The sequence below is a fragment of the Psittacula echo genome (assembly GCF_963264785.1).
Source record: "Psittacula echo genome assembly, chromosome: 9".
NCBI lineage: Eukaryota > Metazoa > Chordata > Aves > Psittaciformes > Psittacidae > Psittacula > Psittacula echo.
This window is the reverse complement of record NC_137745.1, coordinates 9,641,187-9,662,709: the sequence shown is the minus strand read 5'-3', so window position 1 is coordinate 9,662,709 and position 21,523 is coordinate 9,641,187. Positions and strand designations below refer to the sequence as shown.

At 41.8% G+C, this 21,523-nt stretch overlaps 1 protein-coding gene across 1 annotated transcript in view; it reads left to right on the top strand.

Annotated features, from left to right (window-relative positions):
- FOXP1 (forkhead box P1) overlaps positions 1-21,523 on the top strand; it is a 342,476-nt gene that overhangs the window by 317,981 nt on the left and 2,972 nt on the right. Inside the window, exons 12-18 of the mRNA XM_080625719.1 lie at positions 1,519-1,720; positions 1,826-1,905; positions 2,549-2,650; positions 7,297-7,418; positions 9,514-9,583; positions 13,096-13,262; positions 19,114-21,523. The exon at positions 19,114-21,523 is cut by the window's right edge and continues 2,972 nt beyond it. Coding sequence (XP_080481845.1) covers positions 1,519-1,720; positions 1,826-1,905; positions 2,549-2,650; positions 7,297-7,418; positions 9,514-9,583; positions 13,096-13,262; positions 19,114-19,258 — 888 coding nt within the window. The 3' untranslated portion in view covers positions 19,259-21,523. The remainder of the gene's footprint in view (positions 1-1,518; positions 1,721-1,825; positions 1,906-2,548; positions 2,651-7,296; positions 7,419-9,513; positions 9,584-13,095; positions 13,263-19,113) is intronic.

Genomic DNA, 21,523 nt, shown 5'->3' with positions numbered 1-21,523 from the left:
CCTGCTGCTCACCACCTTCTTTCTTTGGAGATGCTTGTGCACCATTGCAGCCATACAGCGCTGGGTGTTTGTGGCTGGGGCTTCCCTCTGCTTGCTCCTTCTCACCATCCAGAGGGAAAGAGCAGTCACAATTTACCTATCGCTCAGCTGTGCCCTTTCTGTGGGCAGTGGACTTTTTGTGTCGGTATCCTTTCTGTAATATTAGGGCCTTTTATTTTATACTACCTTTGTTTTGGATAAATCCCATTATTTTTATAAAGAAGCGTTATTTGTGGCTATTAACTCATATGAGGGATGCTGATAGGAGTTTTCTTATCTGCTTAGTTTCGTACAAGGAAAATTAATACAGCGCCTTATGGATAAACATGAGATATTTGGGGGCATAGCCGAGTACCGCGCCTTGCCTTCATCTGAAAAGGTTTCATGTCAAGCAAAAAGGAATTTTAATAACGAGCAAAAGTTGTAAAATATTTTCCTGTTAAATTCAGTAGGAATTTTGCTACTGACTTCAGTGGGGTCAGGATTTCACCAATATTACTCACAAAACCGCCTAAGGGAAGGAAATGTGGAAGTAGTCAAAGAGCCCTTTTCTCAGTCGTCTTTTCTGATGTTGTAGTTAAGAGATCAGACTGTTTGTTTAAAATACTTCAGCAGGAGTGACCTACTGAGATGGAGAATCGTCTTTCAAAGGATGGTGTAGGGCAAAACGAAAGGGTCAGGGAGGAATGTGGATGCTGGTTATATAAATAGGGTTGTGTATCGAAAGCGCTTGAGTTGGAGCTGGGTTTGATGCAAAGCCCTGGAGGCAATTGTGTCTTAACAGCCTGAGGTGGCAAGCTGCCATTTATCCTGGGCTGGGCTTCATGCAGGTAATGCCGATACCTTCCATCCTGGGAGGAAAAAGAAGAGTGGTGCCACTTCTGCAGGACTGAGTCCTTGCAGTATTTCATGCAGTGTGATTAATTAAATTATTCCAGTGTTAACCTACTCTGGGCTTTGCTTTTAAAATGGATGAACGGAGGGAGGAAAAGAAAAAGACTAAATGCTGAGATTGAGAGAGATTGAGTTTCTCCCTAGTACGTCCCTAGGAAAGTCTTGCCTTTTATTTTAAGCCTGATGCCTTCAATAAAATATCCAAGAAGACTGATTAGAAGATATGCATAATGACAGCATGGAAATAAGAGATGTGTGGGGTTTAGACTGTGAAACAATGGAACTAAAAGAAAATACTGAAATTATTACGTGCTGTGTGAGATCTTGTTTTACGGTTTAGATAAAAATTCATGATTTGGAGTTCCAGCAGCGGGCTACGTTACTCTTTCTTTAAATCTCTTCAGAAATGTATATATTTATTTCACTTTACTGGCTCCTGATGGAGATGTTACAACAGCACTTGGCGCTGAAGCAAGTGCTCTCTGCTTCAAACTGAGGAAGACTCCGTTACCAAGAATTTTTTTTGCAGCCTTTCATTAGCCAGAAATGCCGTTTGTAACGAAACCCTCGTCCTTCCCTCCACAGCTGAATCTGGTATCGAGCGTCACGCTTTCCAAGACTGCATCCGAGGCATCTCCACAGAGCTTACCTCATACTCCCACCACCCCAACTGCGCCCATCACTCCCGTCACACAGGGACCATCGGTCATCACTACCACAAGCATGCACAATGTCGGACCCATCCGGAGGCGGTACTCGGATAAATACAACGTCCCCATTTCTTCAGGTAAAGGGGTTCTGATGATGTGGCCCCTTTGGTGGGGCAGCTTGTGTTGCCTGAAGCCCAGCAGCAGCAGGCTGTGATGATAACAGAACAACTGCTCTTATTTAGCAGATATTGCCCAGAACCAAGAATTTTATAAGAACGCAGAAGTTAGACCACCATTCACGTATGCATCTTTAATTAGACAGGTAAGCTGAGCCAAACGTGCATTTGGATTAGGAAAAAAATATCTCCCTATATGTGGACACTCTGGATTAAATAGATTTTCAAACCTTTGGTATGTAAGCGTGCTCAAATGCTCAAACCTTTACTATAAGGGTTTTTAGAACTGCAATATATAACATAATTGCTTTTGATTAAGTATTACAATACGATGTGATTATTAGGAAATTCATTTCACACAACAGTGAAAATGAGCCTGTTTAAAGATGGCAAGTCAATTATCACAAGCTACAGTAATCTCTGATCCCTAGAATTAATCTGAGCTCTAAATAATTACTGAGCTTTAATCAGCTAGTGAAATGTTTTGCATTTCTCTTTGATTCTGCTTTATGAATGACTGATAAATTAATATTTCTGTAAGGAAACAGAAATAAAAACTCAAAACAATTAGATAATTCCATTTTGAATTTTGCCATTGAACTGTTAAATACAGCCATTAATCTTAGTTCATATTGTGAAAAACCTCCTTTAGGGTTTTTGCTCCAAATCTCTTCTTCTTTCTTCGTTTCTTCCTTTTTTTTTCCTTTCTGTTTTTGGTCAAGTAAAACTGTGAGTGTATTTTGTACTGGTGTGCTCATAACTGATGTTGCAATCGCTTTGCTTCACAAGGCCATCCTCGAATCGCCAGAAAAACAGCTAACACTAAATGAAATCTACAACTGGTTCACGCGAATGTTTGCTTACTTCAGACGCAACGCAGCGACGTGGAAGGTAAGCCTTGGCCCACCTGTGCCTCTTGCCTTTGCTGTCTGACATGTACAGAATAGACGTTGCTGATGACATTACAATTGTTACAATTTGTAACGACGTGTGGACATGAAAACTTAGATCGGCAGTTTTGACACACACTGAGTGCCTTATCTGCAGGAACAGTTTGATATTTGGCAGAAAAACTCTTCTGCCTTTGAAAACCACTAATTGAATCCCCATTATTGGCTTTTATGTTCTGTGATTATGTCACGAGTTCCTGTGTGGTTGCTGCTAGCAGTGAAACTCAAGCCCTTCAGCTGGAACGTATTAGGAAATAAAAAAATGAGGTAAAGTTATTGTGTCAGAAGATATACTGTTTGTCTGTTAGTTATGCAGACTGTAATTACAACGACCACTTTTTTTCCTAGGATCTATAGATCAGTGGATTTCTTTCCTCAATCGGCTGATTCTTAACTGCATACACAGATCTGTTGCAAACCTCCTTTTTTATAGTTTAAATTGCACAGCAGAAGCTTATTGAGCATAACATGGAAGAAGCAAGCTCCACAATAAGATATGTGTTTTACAGAAATAAACTTGTTATTTGACACTTTAATTTCCTACCATAACTACCTCAGATATTGCTAGATAAGAGGTCTGAGGAGTTAATTTTATTTGGTATTTTGGGGGGCCACTTCTTCTCTTATATGTGGCGTTACAATAGCCATGCTGGCTTCTGAAGCTTGTGCCATGACGAATGAATCAAATAACAGGATCTTGTATTGCTGTAAAAATTGCGCCCCTGGTACTGTGAGTTTCTCTTAATCTAGGCGACACTGTTGCTCTCAAGCAACTTCATGTGACCAGGTAGGATAAGTATGTCGCGTACGTGCAGTTTCATCAGCTCCTGTTTTTCCTATCTCAGTCTGCGTTTACAGTTAATTCCTTTAGACGATAGAGCTAAAAACAGTCCTTGGAAGTTAGCTTGGGTTTTAGCAGCATGTTTTGCTTTTAATTCAGATCCCAGCACCATGTTGTACATTTTTAATCTTGGTCTAGAAACTCTTAGGTTCAGGAAAAGTCTCTATGATTGCTGCTTTGATTCTTCACTGAAGCTGGAAAACATGAGCAGTGTTTCACTTTGCAGCTTCCGTACTATCCAGAAAGGAAATTAACTTTCCCTGATTTAAGATCCTTTTAGACCTGCCTGTCTTTTGCTGCTGGAGTGGTTCCAGTAGAACTATTCAGCAGCTGCAGGTGTGGGTGCTAAAGTAAAAATCCTATTTAATTCCAGCAGCAAAGGGAAGGGAAATGGAAGGGGAGTGGAAGAAGGTAGCAGGCAGCCCTGGTTGTATTTCCTGCAAGGCTAGTCTTAGGAGTTAGCCTTGTGCGTCACATAAAATCTGGCCCCAGAAGCCACTTAACACTTGCAGAGGAGGACAAGGGAAACTGAGCTGCAGACCCTCAGGCTTGCAGAAGGGCAAGGTGTGTCCCAGGAAGGCTGGTACCCTTTGGAGACCTTGTGCAGATGCCCAGGTCCTGCTTCACTTAACAGTGAAGAAGAACTTCACCCCAGGTTCCACCAGCACTAGCAAAATTTTCAACTGCTTCAAGTAATACAGGTTTTCCTGCTGAAGACTGCTCGGATTTATGCCAGCCTTCAGGAACAGCGGGGATGAAAATGCAGCTCTGGATTGGCATGATGGGAAGCCCACGGGGCGCAGAACAAGCACAAGGGGCTAATTGCAGAATCACAGTAATTTGAATATATACGTGCTGATTTGCACTCACCTTCAGCTAATGCTTGGGGGGCATTTGGGTTAGTGTTCCCCAAGTTTAGGGTCAGGGTTTGGTGTGAGCAAGCTTCCCTGAGCCCTCTTTTAAAAAGACAGAAGAGTGCAGGAATAAAGACCTTTACAAAATGAACCTCTTTCCCAAAATGTGGTACAGCAGAGGCTGAGCAGTTATTAAAATAACAAACCCTTTCATTTACTACATTCAAGCGTGTTCAGGGTAATTTTTGTGCAAAAGTGGCTTGCATACAAATATTTTTAACAAGGTAAATATATAATCTTACAATAATAGCTCCTAATTTTTCTGTTAAGCTGATTGCTGGGGGAGCACTGTGAACTGGTTCTGACAGGTCAGGCAATGTCTGTTTGCTGTTGAGTTTTTGGAGTAATTTGCTGGCACAGAGTCACAGCCATGAGGCACAGGCTGCAGGTGTGGCTGCAGAACGTTGGGGTATTGTTCAAATAAATCTGTTAGATAGCAAGTATCCAGAGGCAGGGGAAACAAAACAATTCTTTTCTGCCATGAATTTCTTAAATGAGTGATCACATGGAAAACAGAAAGTGAGAGCAGCGCTTCATGGATGTCTTGCAAGTATTTAACTTGTCTGTCTCAACATATCCAGCAGCCTTAACCATCAGTTGCACGTTGACTTCAAGAGAACAAAACCAGACTGTGGAGTTATTTTCCAGGATTAATGTAAAGAGGAATACAAATACTTCTGCTCAATCGTGTATTTAGAGACTGTTTACAAATTTGGAGATCTCTCTTTGCTGAACTTCTCTGTGTGCGTTTGATCAACTGCTGTATGAGCTACAAGATCAGCTTTCACTGAGGGAAATAGCATTATTATTCTTATGTTTTGCTCCAGACTTGACAGTGTTCCCATTTTCACAGGAAACTGCCTGAGTTACCCAGATGTGGGCCAGCAGCCCTGTGTCAGGTTGCACTAATGCGGCACCCACCAGCAGTTGCTGAGCTGGCTGATTTTAGCCATAAGGTGTGGGGCTTTTGGATGTTTTTTCTCCACCTTGAAATCAGGGATTTTGCCAAAAATTTCAAAAGTAGTGAAATCTGGAAGAGGTGGGAGGAGGAAAAACAAAATCGTTAAAAAGTAAGGGCAGAAGAAACAAGACAGCAGGAGGTAGCCTTGATGGGAGTGTGGGAGTGTTTGGGTCTCCGCTACATTTCTGCTTTGCTGAGAGGGAAAGCATATTCAAGGTTAATTTTTCCACCATTTCACAAGCAGATCAGGGTGGAAAAGCCAAAGTGCTGGGATTGAGCACCTATAGCCAGAGGAGACGCGTTTGCACTCGAGCATCTGCTGCGTGAAGGCAGTTTGAGCCCTGAATCTTTTCCTGCACCATGGGCAGGAGTGTGGAGACTGTGCTGGTGATTGCAGAGAAATGGAAAAGTAGCAGAAGACTCTTAGCCTTTCCCTCCAAGGCACACACACCACTGCCTCTTAATTTACATGACAAATGCACTGTGCATACCCTTTGTTTGCACAGTGATTTAGACATTCATGATTAGAGCTCCTTTTCACAATCCAGACCCGATGTTCATTAAAAAAAAAAAAGCCAACAAAAAAAAAACCCAAGAAGACAATGAAGGAAGGAAAAAAATTGTAGTCTCTTGGTTGCCTAGACCCAGGCCATGTGTTTGGCTGGCATTGTGCCTGCTAACAAGTCAACCAGATTGACTGAATCAGTGGTGCCAGTGATAGGGAATTTGTTTGCCTGTGTATTCTCAGCAAATGGCTTCTTCTGTTTTCCCTGTTTACCAGGCCCCTTTCAGCAGTGCTGGGGACAAGCTCCATGTACAAATTCCAGTGGCTTTGTAGACTCATAGAATTGTTCAGGTTGGAAAAGACCTTTAAGATCATCAATTCCAACTGCTGTAGTAGGGTATTTGCTCAGAAAGCTCCTAAAACAGGGAAGGAGCATGGCACTCCATTTGAGGAATAACAAGGCTCTCGGCACCGTTTCAGAGGGAGCAGGGACAGAAAAGCCAACAGCTTGCCAGGACATAGCGAGGTGTCTCATTATGTCTGGCTTCATTAAAGGTCCAAGCACGTTGGAGGGGTTGGCCTGGCTCATCCTTTTGCAGCACCAAGCTGCAGAGAGGACATCTAAGCATCGGATGCCATGAGCATGGGTCCCTCTGGGTGATGAGCTGTTGGGGATATTATCACTTTGTTCCAGAGGGCCCTCCTCATATTTTCACTTGGCAGAGGCTCAGATCAGTCAGTACAGTAGTCTGCCAGAAATAGGAGCCAACTTCCATATAAGAGCAGGCCGTGGAGGCCGGAGTCAGTGCCGTGCTGGGCGGTGGGGTGCTGCTGAGCCCCCGGTCCATTCAGTGGGTATGGAAGGAGGTTCAGCACCTGATTCACATTAGCCCAGCTGTGGGAAGCCACACCACCACCCGCTCCAGTGCCTCCCTGCTAAATTAAGCTGTCTGTACTTGTGTGAAATCCTTTCTAACTGCTTTCTTTTCCAGGAGGGGAAAAGTTTCTCTTTGCAGAGCGTATATATTTGTTTTGAAAATGTCTGAGCAATGTTCCTCTTGTATTCTGTATGAAATGTGCTGTATTACACAACGTGCATGCTTAAGATGATGGCTCTTCTCATTCACACTGGGGATAATTGATAAGAGTAACTTGAATTTTTAATCTTGGGTTTAAGCTCATATTTATTTTGTCTTTGCAAAAGAAGACGTAAAGAGCTGGGGAAAGCAAGCGGGTGCGGGGAGGGGAAGGGGCTTAACGTTGCAAAATGAGGACTGTCAAGCTGACTGTGCTGCTGTTCTTGGACAATGATGAGTATTTTCTCATAGAAAGTTTTTGAATGTTTTCTCTTTTATACTTGCTGCAGAATGCAGTGCGTCATAATCTTAGTCTTCACAAGTGTTTTGTGAGAGTAGAAAACGTTAAAGGGGCAGTATGGACAGTGGATGAACAAGAGTTCCAAAAACGAAGGCCACAAAAGATCAGTGGGTATGTCCACCATGTTTGAACTTCTTAGCCTAGCTTGGATCATGCTTACAGTTTAACGTAGAGGCTTTTGGCTGCTAGCTGGTGTTAGACCAACCACAGGTGGTTTCGCATTGTTTCAGTTAAGGGAAACCAAGACAAACATCTCATCACTACTGTTTGTATGCCCACCAGTACCCTGACCCTGCTTGCTTGGTGTTTGTTGCATCACATGCTAGTAGCTTTTAGGTGGCAATGCATATTAACCCTCACAAACCATTTGCTTATGCTTATTGCATTTTATTTTCTTTTTCCTTTTCCCTGTATTTGATGTCTGTTCTGTCCCCGATCCCGTGTCCCTTTGTTTCCACTTCATCTCCTTTGCTGCTGCTCTTGTCCCAGGGTGCCATTCGCACCAACCTCTCACTGCATAAGTGCTTTATCAGAGTAGAGGATGAGTTTGGGTCCTTTTGGACTGTTGATGATGAAGAGTTTAAACGTGGCCGTCATATTCAACGAGGCCGTCCTCGAAAATACTGCCCTGATGAAAACTTTGGCGAGCTTGTTGCACAGTAAGAGCTTTTACTTGCTTTAATTTTTTTTTTCTGCTGTTGCTTTGCTTTGCATGATTTACCCATCTCATGTAGACTTGCATTTCACGAAATAGTGACATCACCTTTGCTGCTAAAGAAACTAAATTTTTGGTTGTTATGTGTATTTTGTGTGTCCTACTCTGATAATCCAAATGCCTATAGTAATAACTCTTCTTTGACATGCCTGTGATAGCATATGTTTATAGTGCAATATAGACTAAAATAATTATCCACGGTAGCACAGAAATGCTGCTGTAGACCTGTCAGGGAGACAGATACATGCCAGGAAAGGCTTTAGATAAGTTTTAATTCTGATGTTTTCCTTTGCTTTCAGTTGTATGCTTTGTTTTGCAAAGAAATAGAGTAAGGTGCTTATAAAACAGAAACGCTGAATTAACTTCAAAAAGTTTGGAAGTGCAGTGAGACCAGCTGTAAAGATTATAATCAACAGGCCAACCTGTGTCTACAACAACAGTGCACAAATATTCCTGGGGTTCCCAAAGCAATTTTCTTTGACCTTTACTTGAAGTCCATCTCTCCAGGACAACTGATCCTTGCTGGTCCCTGTGGGAGGGACTCAGTTAAAACTCTTCTCACCATGATTTATTCCCACGTGAAAAAAAATAACCCAATAATAAGTATACCCAGTGAGTGCTAAAACTTGTTGGAGATTTTTTGCATTGTCACTTTTTATCTAGGTTGTATTTGATGATTCTTTTTTAATATTTTTTTCCCCCTCTGGTGGAACCAGTGGTATTTAGATGCCTGCTACAGAAAGAGCAGATATGCTTGGCATTCATTTTCCTCAAATCCGACCCCTTATGTAAACTTAAGATGAGTAAAGTAAGGGTCCAGAATAGCACACCAGAATAGTTTTTATTAAAATGGCCTTTAGAGCAGCATGTTGTTCTGTGTGGTCTCTACTGCATTGCTGCAGTGCAGCGGTACCTGCTGTCATGCATCCATGCCTGCAGCCCCAGACTGTGAGGGGTGATGGTGTAGGCAGTTCCTTTTGGGCCATTACCTGGCAGGAAGTAACGTGGCTCAAATCCTCTGTCATCACCGTCCCCTGCTCCATTGCAAGGGACTCTGCTGCCAACAACTTCGAGGATGATTTGCATGAAGCAGTATTTAAAATGTCCCGTGATGCTTTTGCTCATAGCTCCTCATGATGGACCTTTACATGGTAACTGGCTCCCAGACACGGCGAATATTGGAGAATTTCTCCTGAACACAGCTAAAATGAGCAGAGATGCCAAGACGTGCTGCTAATGCAGGGTAGTAGAACACATGGTGAGGTAACGTTGAGAGATAATGATGTTCCTTATTTAGTAAAGGCAAATATGATAACTGTAGCCTGAAACTCAGATATTTTCTTTAAATTAAAAAAAAGGAGAAGAGAGAACTTGTGTGGAAAAACAGTCTCAGCTCTAGTTTTCTGGTGTGGGAGGAAGCATTACATGCTTGAAATGCTCGCACAGAAGTTGGTTGCATTTAACTCTCCTTTTTATGTTTTTCTTATGCAGTAACCCTTCTCTTATTAAAAACATACAGACCAGCCACACCTACTGCACACCTCTCAATGCTGCTTTACAGGTAAGATTAATGACTGTAGCGAATATGCAACAGAGGCGTGTGTCTTCCCCACTCATTTCAAAGTATATTAGCCTTGCTCTAATTAGATATTAAATTTTAATTCCGTTAAACTTTTTTCTTAAGTGCATAAAGCATCATAGTCCCTGGAGGCAAACACATATCAGGCTGCTTCAGCATTAGCTAGATGCTTAGCATTTTGAATATTGTGGCAAAAAAATTAAAAGTTCACTTATTAATATTTATCAGCAGTATCATAATTTCCATCCTCTTATTTCAGAATTTCACTTGAGGCAAAAATACCACAAGTGTAATTACTCTAGCACAGCTATTAATGTGCTGAATGATAGGATACTGCGGCACGTGACCTTCTATTGTTCATGGGTTTAAAGAGAAAGCAGATCATTTTTCCCCCTTTTCTTTTAAGGGCTATTTTTGCATATCTTCCTATTGTTAGTAGAAAATAAACCTTGCAATTCCTATAGGAAAAAAAAAAAGCTTATTTTTATTGATTTAAACTATAAGACACAAATTCTGTTTTTTCACTCTGTAGTCATGCACAAGTGTTGGTGCACAATTAATAACTTGCGGCCTAAAAGCATGCATGTCTCCAGCTCTTTTTCATGTGCTGTAATTTTTTCCCCCTCTCTACAAATTCCTGAGTCTTACCTCAGAAGCACCAGGTAAAGTCAGTATTTGCTACATGAACCAAAGATATGAATGCATTACTGTGCCCTGAATTTGCAAGGGGGTGTGTGTATGTTTGTGTGGGGTTCAAGCCTGTTCCATACATTGTGAATTAATCCGTGTGTGCTTGCACCCCAGTTGTTTGTTGAGGGTTGCTTCTCAAGAAGTTCACTGATGGCTGTGAGTATTTGCTTGGGCAGCTGCATTTTGTGAAAGGTTTAGCAGACTTCTCTTTACAGAACCAAGAAACAGACTATTAGGAGAAAAACAAATGTTTCTTCTCATTTGAGTTCATGCAGTAACTTCTGAAAAGCAGAGGAAAGCATGTTTAAATGAAGCAACTGTAAATACCATTCATTAGTAACTTATTTTCCCTTGAGTCTTGTGAAGTGTGATTTTTTTAAAGACTGCTTTGTCTCTTGAATAGTATTAAGATTACAAGCACATTTTACATTCATGAGGCTGAAAGGCAAAAATGAAATGATCCTGCATTTCTTCACATTGTTAACTATGTGACTAATTTCAATTAATATGCTTGTCATATGGAACTGTTCGTGTTTTATTTCTGAAACACGTGTCGTTGTCGTCATCTCCATCCATTCTTGTCTTTTGTGATAACCTCCAAACTGTTTCCATTTCTCTCTTTTCCTGGAAGTCGTATGTACTCGTGCCCACCCCATTAGGATCGTGTGAACTGAGTTGATGGAGAGAAGAGCCTGGGCCAGATTTGCTACCACTGTGACTCCTCTAATAAATGGGGGTGAACAATATACATTGCACTGGACAGGGCCTCTTTTCAGTTGAAAATATACCAGCAGGTTCATCTCTGCTCTCCCTCCTCATTGGATTCTGGAGGCAAAATCCCAGCAGGTGCTTGGATGCTGTGCAGGAGTTTGGGTGAATCTGTCTGGTGGCTGGTGCCATGTTGGCATTTCAGACCTCACTTGGGCAGCAACCTTCCTCTTAGGACACAAAGCCACTTTACCTGCTCAGTGCCTGTATTCAGCCTAATTAATAGGAGCAGTGTTCCCTAGTCTTTTGGGGACATCACCAAAGACTGGCTGTTTGCACATTCCTGGGATGGCAGGCTGGTTTTCTTTCCCTGTGGGGTGTCAGAGCTGCCCCTCTCCTTCACTCAGGCCCCTCTGACGTCTTCCCTTGTGTGAGGAAGAAGCAGCAGCTCTCTCCCCTCTGTATGTGGAAGGGACTCCAGCTCTCACCAGATCTTTCTTTTCCCAGCGGGTCACCGGGGGTTCCCAAAGCACCCCCCTCCCCTCTTATTATCTTTATAGCTGATACTCCTCGTGTCCCACCTCTCCCTCAGTAAATTGCTTTACTGCAATTACAAGTTATCACTATGGGTGAAGAACTTGAGTCATTATTTCGCCAAGTGCAGGAAATGTGAACCATTCTTTGCATCCCCTAATCACAAGTGAGTTTGCCAGTTGTTGAATCAAGAAGATAAAAATAATCCTCCCTGTTAGAATAGCTTTTGTAATCGTGTGTGACACATAGGGCTGCACATGGAGAGGTCAGCGTAACAAAGAATAAAAGGAACTGTGGTCCTGAAGATGCTGCACAGTGCTGGTCGGTCCTCCCTTTCCTCAGCCTGATCTCTGGCTGTGCCTGTGAACAACTCTGCTGGCTCAGATAGCAACAAGCAAGGAGTTTTGTCCCATGAATTAGGACCAGGCAAGAGCATTCAGTGGGGAGTACATTTGCATGGATTCTCCTCCCATGGGCAGGGTTTGCATCACACAGACCTGGAGCCTGATGGAGTTTTTGCCTCCGCTGTTGCAGCCGGCCGACCTCTGGAGTAGGTCGAGCACTGCTGAGCCAGTGTCTGTGGCTCTCCAGAACTCAGAAATCTGTGGATGATGTCAGCCAGATCCAGCTGGGATGGGTGAAATGGTTGAATGTCCTTCAAGTCCCTGGGTGCTGCTGCCTTGGAAAGCCGTGCATCCCATCCCTGCCAAACACTTGGCTCCTCCGGGGCTTGGGGCTCCTGCACTCCCACCACTGCTGCACTGGGCACAGGACTGTGCTGTCAACATGAGCTAATACTGACACACAGTAAATATTAGCAGGCAGAACGGTGGGAATCAGAAGGAAAATATTTAACAGTTCATTCTCTTCCTACAAAGATTTCCATTTAGAAAGTTAACTCCAGTGTGCCTCTGCATGGCATTTCTTTAGAACAAGTTAAAATGGAAATGAAATGGTCAGGTCTGTATTAGCTAAGGTAAGAGCTGAATTGCTGAAGCTTAAAAAATTTACATGGACTGGTTCAGCTCTTGGGTGGATCAGTACAACTTGACTGATCCAGTTAATGCTAACCACTGGTTCACACTTGGGTCCCAAGGAAGACCAAACTCAGTACCGCTGCCCTCCTGCTTGGTGCCTGTTTGGTCTGGTACAAAGTTAAGCAGCTGAGCAAATTCTGACTTTTTTTCCCCATTTCATTAAGAACAAAACCCAAACCCAAACCTAAGCCACAAAAAACCCCAAGGCCCCAAACATAATTTTGCAAAATGAAAATAGGAAAAGGACGTTTTATTTTTTCCAGGGGGTTTAATTCCAGATAGGGAATGGAAAGCTCCGTCCTCTCACAAGCCAATACAGCTATGAATGCTTAAACCCAGATGTAAATGATGTTAAATTTCCCTTGGTGGAGTCAGGGTAATACCTATCAGAAAGCACAATATTTTAAAACCTGGTAATTGCAAATAATGTAAATGTGGAGAATGTTTTGGAAGAAGTGAGTGTGTTGTACAATGTATAAAAAAGTTAGTCATGGCTCCTCATATATTTGTTTGCGTCCTTGGCAGGCTTCAATGGCTGAGAACAGTATACCTCTATACACTACTGCTTCCATGGGAAATCCCACTCTGGGCAATTTAGCCAATGCGATGAGGGAAGAGCTCAATGGTGCAATGGAGCATACGAACAGTAACGGGAGTGACAGTAGTCCAGGACGTTCCCCTATGCAAGCAATGTAAGTACAGCAGTGGCACGCGTGTGGCTCTAGGGTTGTCTTACTGTCTGCTGAAATGTGATTCAGGAGACCTTCATGGTTAGTTCCTGAGGTTCATGGATGAAGCAGCAAGAGTAGACATCTCCACCTGGGGATATGCTTAGGTTCTTTAGAACATAAAAGGGTTGTTTACTGATTTCCACATAAAACCCATCAGCTCAATCCAGTCAGACAAGCATACAGAGCTATAAAATTGTTGTTCTCAATTTGTGTCTTTAAACGTAGCAAAATCTCATAGGCAACTGCATTTGTTGGAGAAAAAAATTGTAATTTCTCTCCCCTTTGGTCCATGCGACAAGTGTGGCCAGTGGAGCAGAGCTGGGAAATGGGCTTGTTTGGTGGTTCTAAAAAGAGCCACTCAACACACAACGGCCTTACTAAGCATTAGCGATGGCACACATGAAGGTTTGCTTGATTTATAGATTGCTCTTAAAATATCAAAAGGAAAATTAATAGGAGCATTATAGCAACAGACGGTAGTATAATGAGGGCATATATAACCACATGAAGTAATGGGGTATCACTGTCCCTGCTCAATGTGAATGGCACCCGGGCAGCAAGCTGGCGCAGGAAAAGGGTAAGGCAGGAAGGGTGTGATGCCCCGATGGGTGTGCTCAGTATTTATGGGGTGATGGAGTGAGTTTGCAAAGCTGTAAACTCTCCCCTCCCCTCATATTACACACTGGGTAATTGACAGCTGGTGAGGAAGCCGGAGTTTATAAGTCTCGTAGTTCTCGAGTGGTTGGGTACCTATGTGAACAACCGCGCGCAAGAGCCATGCTGCCTTTCTGCTCCTCGCAACAGGCTGTAAAATTACTGGCTGGATTGCCACGGCTCACATTACACATTAAAAAGAGAACTAATTTGTAGTCTTTTACTTCAAAGTAATTTGAATAAGGGATTTACAAAAGTAAGTCTAAATCAAAAAGTAGAAAAACATTAACCTAATACCATGATTGTAATTAGTTGTGAAACTAATTAGCATTTAATGGCAAAAAAAAGTTTCCCACCTGCATAATGTGTTGTCAGAGGGGAGGGGGCACGAAGGAATCTGAGGCTCTGAGTACTTTGATATTGCAGCATTTTAAATCAGTGCACAAAGTGCTTTGAAAAAAAAACTTTAAAGATGGCAACATTCATTTTTAATTAATAATTAATTTAAACATTGTCTTTTGCCATTTACTTCAAAACATTCAAATAACGTGTTTAGCTTTTCCAGTGATTGTTTGTGCAGTATTAATTATCTCCCTCCAAAGTAGCGTTGCATGACACACTTTCCATCCCTCACAAACAGATTAATCTTGAGGCAGTTTTAGTCACAATTCGTTATCCTCTGCCCCGTGACCATGTAGGGCCGGCGTGAAGGAGGAGTGGGGGGACGTGGTTTTTCTCCAGAAGCAAAACTTCTCCCAAGGGTTTCTCCTGGCCTAACAGACAGGGATGAATGTTTATGATGTTGTGTTAATCCAAGTAATTATTCTTCAGCAAGTTCAAGGCTAGTGTAGTTCATGCACTTCTCATTTCACCTAAGGTTTCGTTGTCTTTGAAGAGACTGCAAGGAGGGAAAAATAACTGAGTTGAAACAGGCTAGGACATCTTCCAGAACTGTGCATAGCTGTGGCCTTTGTTGCACTTAATAATCATCTCTTAGCACATTGATACCAAGGTGAGGGGCACAGAACAAATACTGGAGAGAGAGGAGGTCGGGGGGAGTGATGCCTCATTTTCATTATTCACCAGAAAATCCAATTTTCTGTTGTAATATGGAAATGATTGTTTCCTGAGTGTTTTCATTTTCTCAGAATTGATAATATATGTGTTCCCTGCTCAACATTTCTTTTTGCTTAAGTAAAATGTGGCTGGGTGATGTTCTAATACCAGCTTCTGAGCTTCCCCTTAAAATGGTGTTTCTAAGTAGTTTAAAGGGATCTAAAGCCAGAACACCATTCACTCATCACGGGGTTTTACCCTGTTTACTAAATACAGTCATGAGTCAACAGCAAATTTCCAGACGCTGTGCAACCTCTTCTTTCCCGTCAGCCTGCTTTGCTAATGACATTTTCCATTTTTTTCTCTGAACAGATTTCCTTGTCATCATGCAAATTATTTTTTAAACAATTTCAGTGTATTAGAAGAAATCAAGCTTTAAACTTTATTGGAAGGTTTAAAGGACCTTGTTAACATGACAGCTGAGAAGTCTAACACTTTAGCTGAAGTCTTATTACCGCTCATTCGTTTCCTTTTTATGACACATTGAACCACAGCTAGGTTTTTTCTTTTTTTTTTTCCCCCTTCTCTCTCCCTCCTTTTGAAACACTAGAAAGTAGTCGCATAATTACAGCTTGGGGACATAACACTTTCATCCTGATATGCTCCAAAGGTAGCCACAAAGCAAACTACTCCATGCTGTGTGCACCACCAGTACTCAGTGGCTTTAAACAACAGTCAGCTTTATTAAAAACTCCTCTGTTCCCAGAGTGGACAAACAAAAGAATTACTCAGATGTGAAAAGAAGGGGAATCTGTGTTCAGCAAGGTTATTTATTGTTAACCCCTTCTGGAGTCTGAGGCTTCTACTTAAAAGGAATGTGCTGAGATTCTGCTACTATAAAAACAGAAATGGGAAACCCTTTCTTTTTTCTTCTCTTTCTCTGCCCCCCACCCCCTCTGTTTTTTTTTTTCCTTTTTGCTTAGGCCAGCATTTACTTTTTCTGTAATTCAAGAAACTGAATTCTTTACTTCTAAAGGAAGTTTTCCTTCCCCAGTTTGGGGTTTTGGTGAGCTGGTAAATGGAGATTCAGGCTTAACTTGAGAGATACGAACATCTCCCTTTGCCCTTCAGCTTATTTAAGCTTATTTATTTCAGTTGCTCTGAAATGTTTGAGCAAAATCGCGGATTCAGTAAGGTTTCCTCCTCACACGCTACTTTGTGGTTACAACTGGCAGAGTACACAAGGAGTTGATTTTTTGTTGCTGTTGTTTTCCCGACAGATCTCTCCCTGGCGAGTGTGTTTCCCAGATACCCTCCTAATTTGGGGGATGGAGTTTTTGCCAGGCGCTGTCTGATGTTTGTGCAACACGTGAGCTGCTGGAGGAGGCTGGCGTGGCTGTGCCTCCCCGTGGCTCTCTGGCCCTTTCTGGCTTTGTCTCGCTTGGGGTCAAAAAGCCCTTTTCACAACTCGTGCTTGCTTTTCTTTTTACTCCTGAAGTTTTGGGGTTTTTTGACTTCTGGGAACCACACCAAACCTCAAAGAGAAACTCAGTTAAAACCACCTGGTTTCACCTGCTTTTGTAACAAAACCAGAAGGGGGGCAGAGTTTGCTTTGGAAAGGTTCGGAGACCTTTGAAAGAGCTTTCACACCATTTTGGGTGGTTAATATACTTACCTGCTGGCACCGATTCACTTCTGCCCTCCGGCCAAGCACAGGGTGGTAGGATACAGCCTTTGGACAAACTCCAGTCCATGTAGCAAAGCCACCTCTGCTGCATGTGACATGTGTTCTCCTCTCTCCTTTGAAAATTTCCCATTTGCATTTTCCAAAATAATACTTTCTTTAAAAAATAAAACACAAAAACCACAAGCCTAGCAGCAGCATCAAAGCCAGAAACAAGCAAACAGGACTTCTAAATTAAAGCAGCAGTAAAAGAGATCACTCCCATAAAGGCCGGGTAGCACACACTTTATCCATCTCTATGTGTAGGCACTTTCTACCCCTTTTTCTTCTGTTTTTCATTTCATGTTTTCTCCCAAGTGAGGGGCCCCACAGCCTATTCATAATACAAGTTTTCCTAGTTGCAGATAATCAGCATGGTTTCACATTCATGAGGGCCACGAGGCGCCAGGACAGTTAGCATATGCACACCTCTGCGGTGACAATTGCTCGTGAGACTTCTGATGTGCTTATGCTAATTCCTAACCTCTGATGTTTGAATCATCTCCTCCCAGTATTTTTTTACCCTTTTTCAATAATTAGGTCAAAACTGTACGAGCAATCGCTCTCATTGTATTTTTTGCAAAGTTATGCAACATGCAGAGGAACTTGTCTGCTCCCAGAGTTATGTTGATAGGGCATGTATCCAACCCTACCCATTCTCTGAATCTGTAATTTGAAAGGAAAAAGTGTGTGTACATGGATATTACATCACTTCTTCCTTTGTCAGATGGGTTGGAAGGTGCAGTTAATACTTAAGTATTGATCTTCTTGACTTTACAACTCAAGAAGTTGAAATATGTAGGGACTTCAAAGGCATTCACAGCTCGCATTAGAGATGTCTCTAGTCAGCGTGTTAGATGCTTCCTGAACTCAAGTCAAAATAAATAAGCAGGGTGTGGTACACCTTCGCACTCTCTGCAGGGGTACAGCTGGTTCACCTGGGTCAGTTGCAGTAGGCAGAGTACTTTTGGCTTGTACATGGCTACCAAGCCCATTTTCCCTGTTCAGTGATTTATTCTTGCTGTCCACCAGTGCAGCGGAGTACAAACAGTATTGTCGTTCCTATCCACACAGACCATAAAATAAAATGCAGCTATTTTAAATCATTCATTTTAAAGCAAAGCTGCACAAGAGAGAAGTTCTTACAAGGAAGGTTTGCATTTCAGATCGTGGTTTCACAGAGCCTATGTGAAAGGGTTAAATCAGCCTGCATGGAGAAAACCCAAGACTCTAGGAGGTGGATATCAACTCAATGAGAGATAGAGTGGGACTTGAACTCATTAACACTTTATTTTAAGGGATTGCCTACAACATCAATTATTTAGGAAGCAAACAGGGTCTCCATTGCTGTGTCGCATTATTAATACTTGGTAATGTCAATAAAATCCTACTTTCCTTTAAAGTCCCAGCAACAAGACACTATTGACTCACATGGCTATTTTACATTTCAAAAGCTGTTGAACAAAAAAAAAAGGGGGGGGGGGGAAGGAAGGTAATTTGTATTTGTATAGGATTTGTTGTAAATATGATTTACGAACAACAATTTTCAATTGTTATCATACCCGTTTTGAATGGCCAAGCCCTGTTTCCCCATGGGTTATTCATGTGCGATGCTGTAATGAGAAATTTGGCAGATCTCATCTCTTTAGTACATCCTTGTGCCCACCACGAGCTGGGGATCATGTTCTGCCTTGTTTATAGCTGACAGTGTTATTATTCTCGTTAGGACTGTGCTTTCTTATCATATTGTTGTGTTGAGCGAGCCTTTTCCTCTCTGTTTGTGTTTCCTGGCAGGGCTTTTCTTCCCTTATTGACAGTTTGTAAAAATATGCATTAATTTGGAGTTTAAAGCATGTATCATGGTGTCTCTTTGCTGTGTTTGCTTGAAGTTGATTAATGATAGAACCTCACTTGGGGTCGTCCTCTGGAGAGTTGCCTCACAGGTTCTGCATGTTAACGAGAGACGCTGCACACACAGCGCGCGATGATTAGCCCAGCCTCCGCTGGCTCGGCGGACTGGCAAACTGCTGCTTTGCCATTCGGATGCTTATTCTGCTTATTTATCCAAAGATTGTATTAACTTAATATGTCAGCTGAGAGCGTTTTTCTCTCGATCCCGAGACGGAAGCCCAATTGAGGTGCTCCTCCCAGACTGTTTTCCCAGGGAAGTTGCACGCTGCTTGCCTGGTGTAGCCTTTGCTTGGCTTCAGTGGCTAGTGCAGAAGCTGAGGGTCTTATCCTTGGTAAGCTGGAGCTCTTAGACCTGGTGCATCAAGTCTGAACCCCCAAGCCACCCCATTTCTTTCTCCCCAAATCAAGTTGTGAAAAATCATTTTTTAACGAGCAACTTGCTGATTGACCATGGTTTTGTCTTTCCAGGCACCCCGTGCATGTCAAAGAAGAACCATTAGATCCAGATGAAAATGAAGGCCCGCTATCCTTAGTGACAACAGCCAACCACAGTCCAGATTTCGATCATGACAGAGATTATGAAGATGAACCTGTAAATGAGGACATAGAATGAGTATGTCTAACATCGTTATGCTGAGAATGAAGATTGGAAAAACGCGTCAAAACTTAGCTGTGAAATCTCTCCATTATTGTACAGTCTGGAGGATTCTCAGTCCACTTTGACAACTATGAAATATGTTAACTCTTAGTGCCATCAAGTATCCCATTTGGGAGTATTTTTGATTTTTCTACTTTTTGTTGAAAAAAGGAATTTGTACTCTGTGCATTGGATGGACTTGTTTGGTACTTGGGATTTTCCTCTCTTACAGTCAACATCAGTGTTGTAAATTTGCTAAACTGATTCACTTGCATTTAGCAGCCAGCTGTGGACTGCAGGTCCTGCCAGTTTTGGACATTTGAGGACATCAAACTGAGCATGTACACCTGAACTGCAGATCAAGTCTTTGCCCAGATTTTAAGGATTCCAATGGACAACATATTTGCACAGTACTGCATGTTGATTATCACTGCCTTTACTCCATATTTTTGTTTTTTGGTTGGTTTCTTTTTTTTTTTTCCTTTTTTTTTCCTTGTTTTTTTGCTTCCATTTGGGATGGGGAAGGCCTGCGTGTGCACGTGTGTGGATATGTGTGTGTGTGTGTGAGCGTGTATATTGGGGAGGGGTTAAAAGAAAAAATTATCCCAAACATTTTAATGTATTGCTTTTATTCCCCCGCCCCGCTTCTCCTCTACCATTTTAAGTTCTGACCTCAGGCCTCATCTGGGCCCAGGGCCTCTCGGAGGCTTCAACGTTTTCTGTACTTTGTGATGAATGTTAATAGGCGTTTTTATTATACGAAGCTGAATGTCATTGAATTGTTTGTAGTTTTTTCTGTCATTCATTCCAGTTTCCTTCAGATGCCACCGTGTTTTCTTCAGCTATGGAAAACATTCCATTTTGGTGTCTCCTTTTTTTTGTTGTTGTTTTTTGAAAAGGTCCCAAATGCTGCACGATACATGTGGAAGGGTTGTCCAACGGAGAGAGAGGAACGAAGTACTGCAAGAATGAGAATGAATGACAGATGAACATAGAAACACTGTAGGAAGCAACACAGATTCATTCCACAAAGCAGTATTTTTAATATATTTTCTTTTTGTTTGGGTTTTTTGATTTTTTTTTATTACTTTTCTTTTGGCAGCAATGGTGAATATTAGCAAATGCCACAAAATTGAACAGCACAAAGAAATATATGCAGCACCAACAGAGTTCACTTTTGTTAGAGGATGAATAGTACAGTGGCAGGTTCTCGGTTGTTTAACACGAGTTCTGATGGGTCAACAAATCTTTCTGGAACATCTAAGATTACAGAGATGGGCACCTATACATTTATTATTACAATTATTTTTTTTCTTCTTATGCATTTGCATTTGCAAATAGTGGTTGGAAAGATGACTTCATTAAATTGTTATTGTACATGGTGATGTTTCACGGTTAAACATCGGTTCAGAATTGCTTGGTGGCATTAATCTGTTTGAATACAAATTAGATTTCAGATTGAACTTGTTACAGGAGTTAATAAGGACGGAGCCCCACTAATGCTAAAAGTGTTAATTTTCAGCTGTGCAAATCCAGTACTGCAGTCAAGATTGTTATGCAATATTACACCAGCCAGTATGGAAACCTCGCTGTAGGAGACAGGAGATCCAGGAGAGAATTTGCTTGTTAGGGAAAACTGGCAAGGCTCTTCAAAGCAAACATGACATACAAAATTTGTTGCGATAGGTCAATAAACCTCGGTCACCAAACACCTAAACATTTTCATTCTGCAACCACTTTCCGTCACTCATTTATTTATGTAGGACTGTAGCTTTTTTATTATTTCAAAAAGCCTTTCAGAGCTTAATTTATATTCTTCTTTGTACCTTTTTTTTTTCCTAAAATTACCAAAGATATTACACAAAGGTAAATTATGTTCTCTGTTATATGCTTTATCTTATGAAGCCAAATATCCTCTTATTGTTGATCAAAGGAGGTTGAAGAATTTAGAGGGAAATGACAAGATGTGGGCTATTGCTAACCTGAGAGGGAAACTGCTCCTTTATTCTAGAAAATTTAGAAGGCCAAGTAGATGTCTGAACCAAAGTTATTACTTTTTATTTGCAATTCTTTACAGTGACCAAAATGAAAGTCTGTAAAGAGGAATCGAGGAGAGCTTTTGAGGCTAAAACTAGGAATCAGTGTTACTGGTGGAGCTATGAGAAGGGAGCTGGAGAAAGCAAAGACACAGTTATTTCACGGAAGATTAGAGTATCAGATAAAGGAGACAGTTTAATAAAA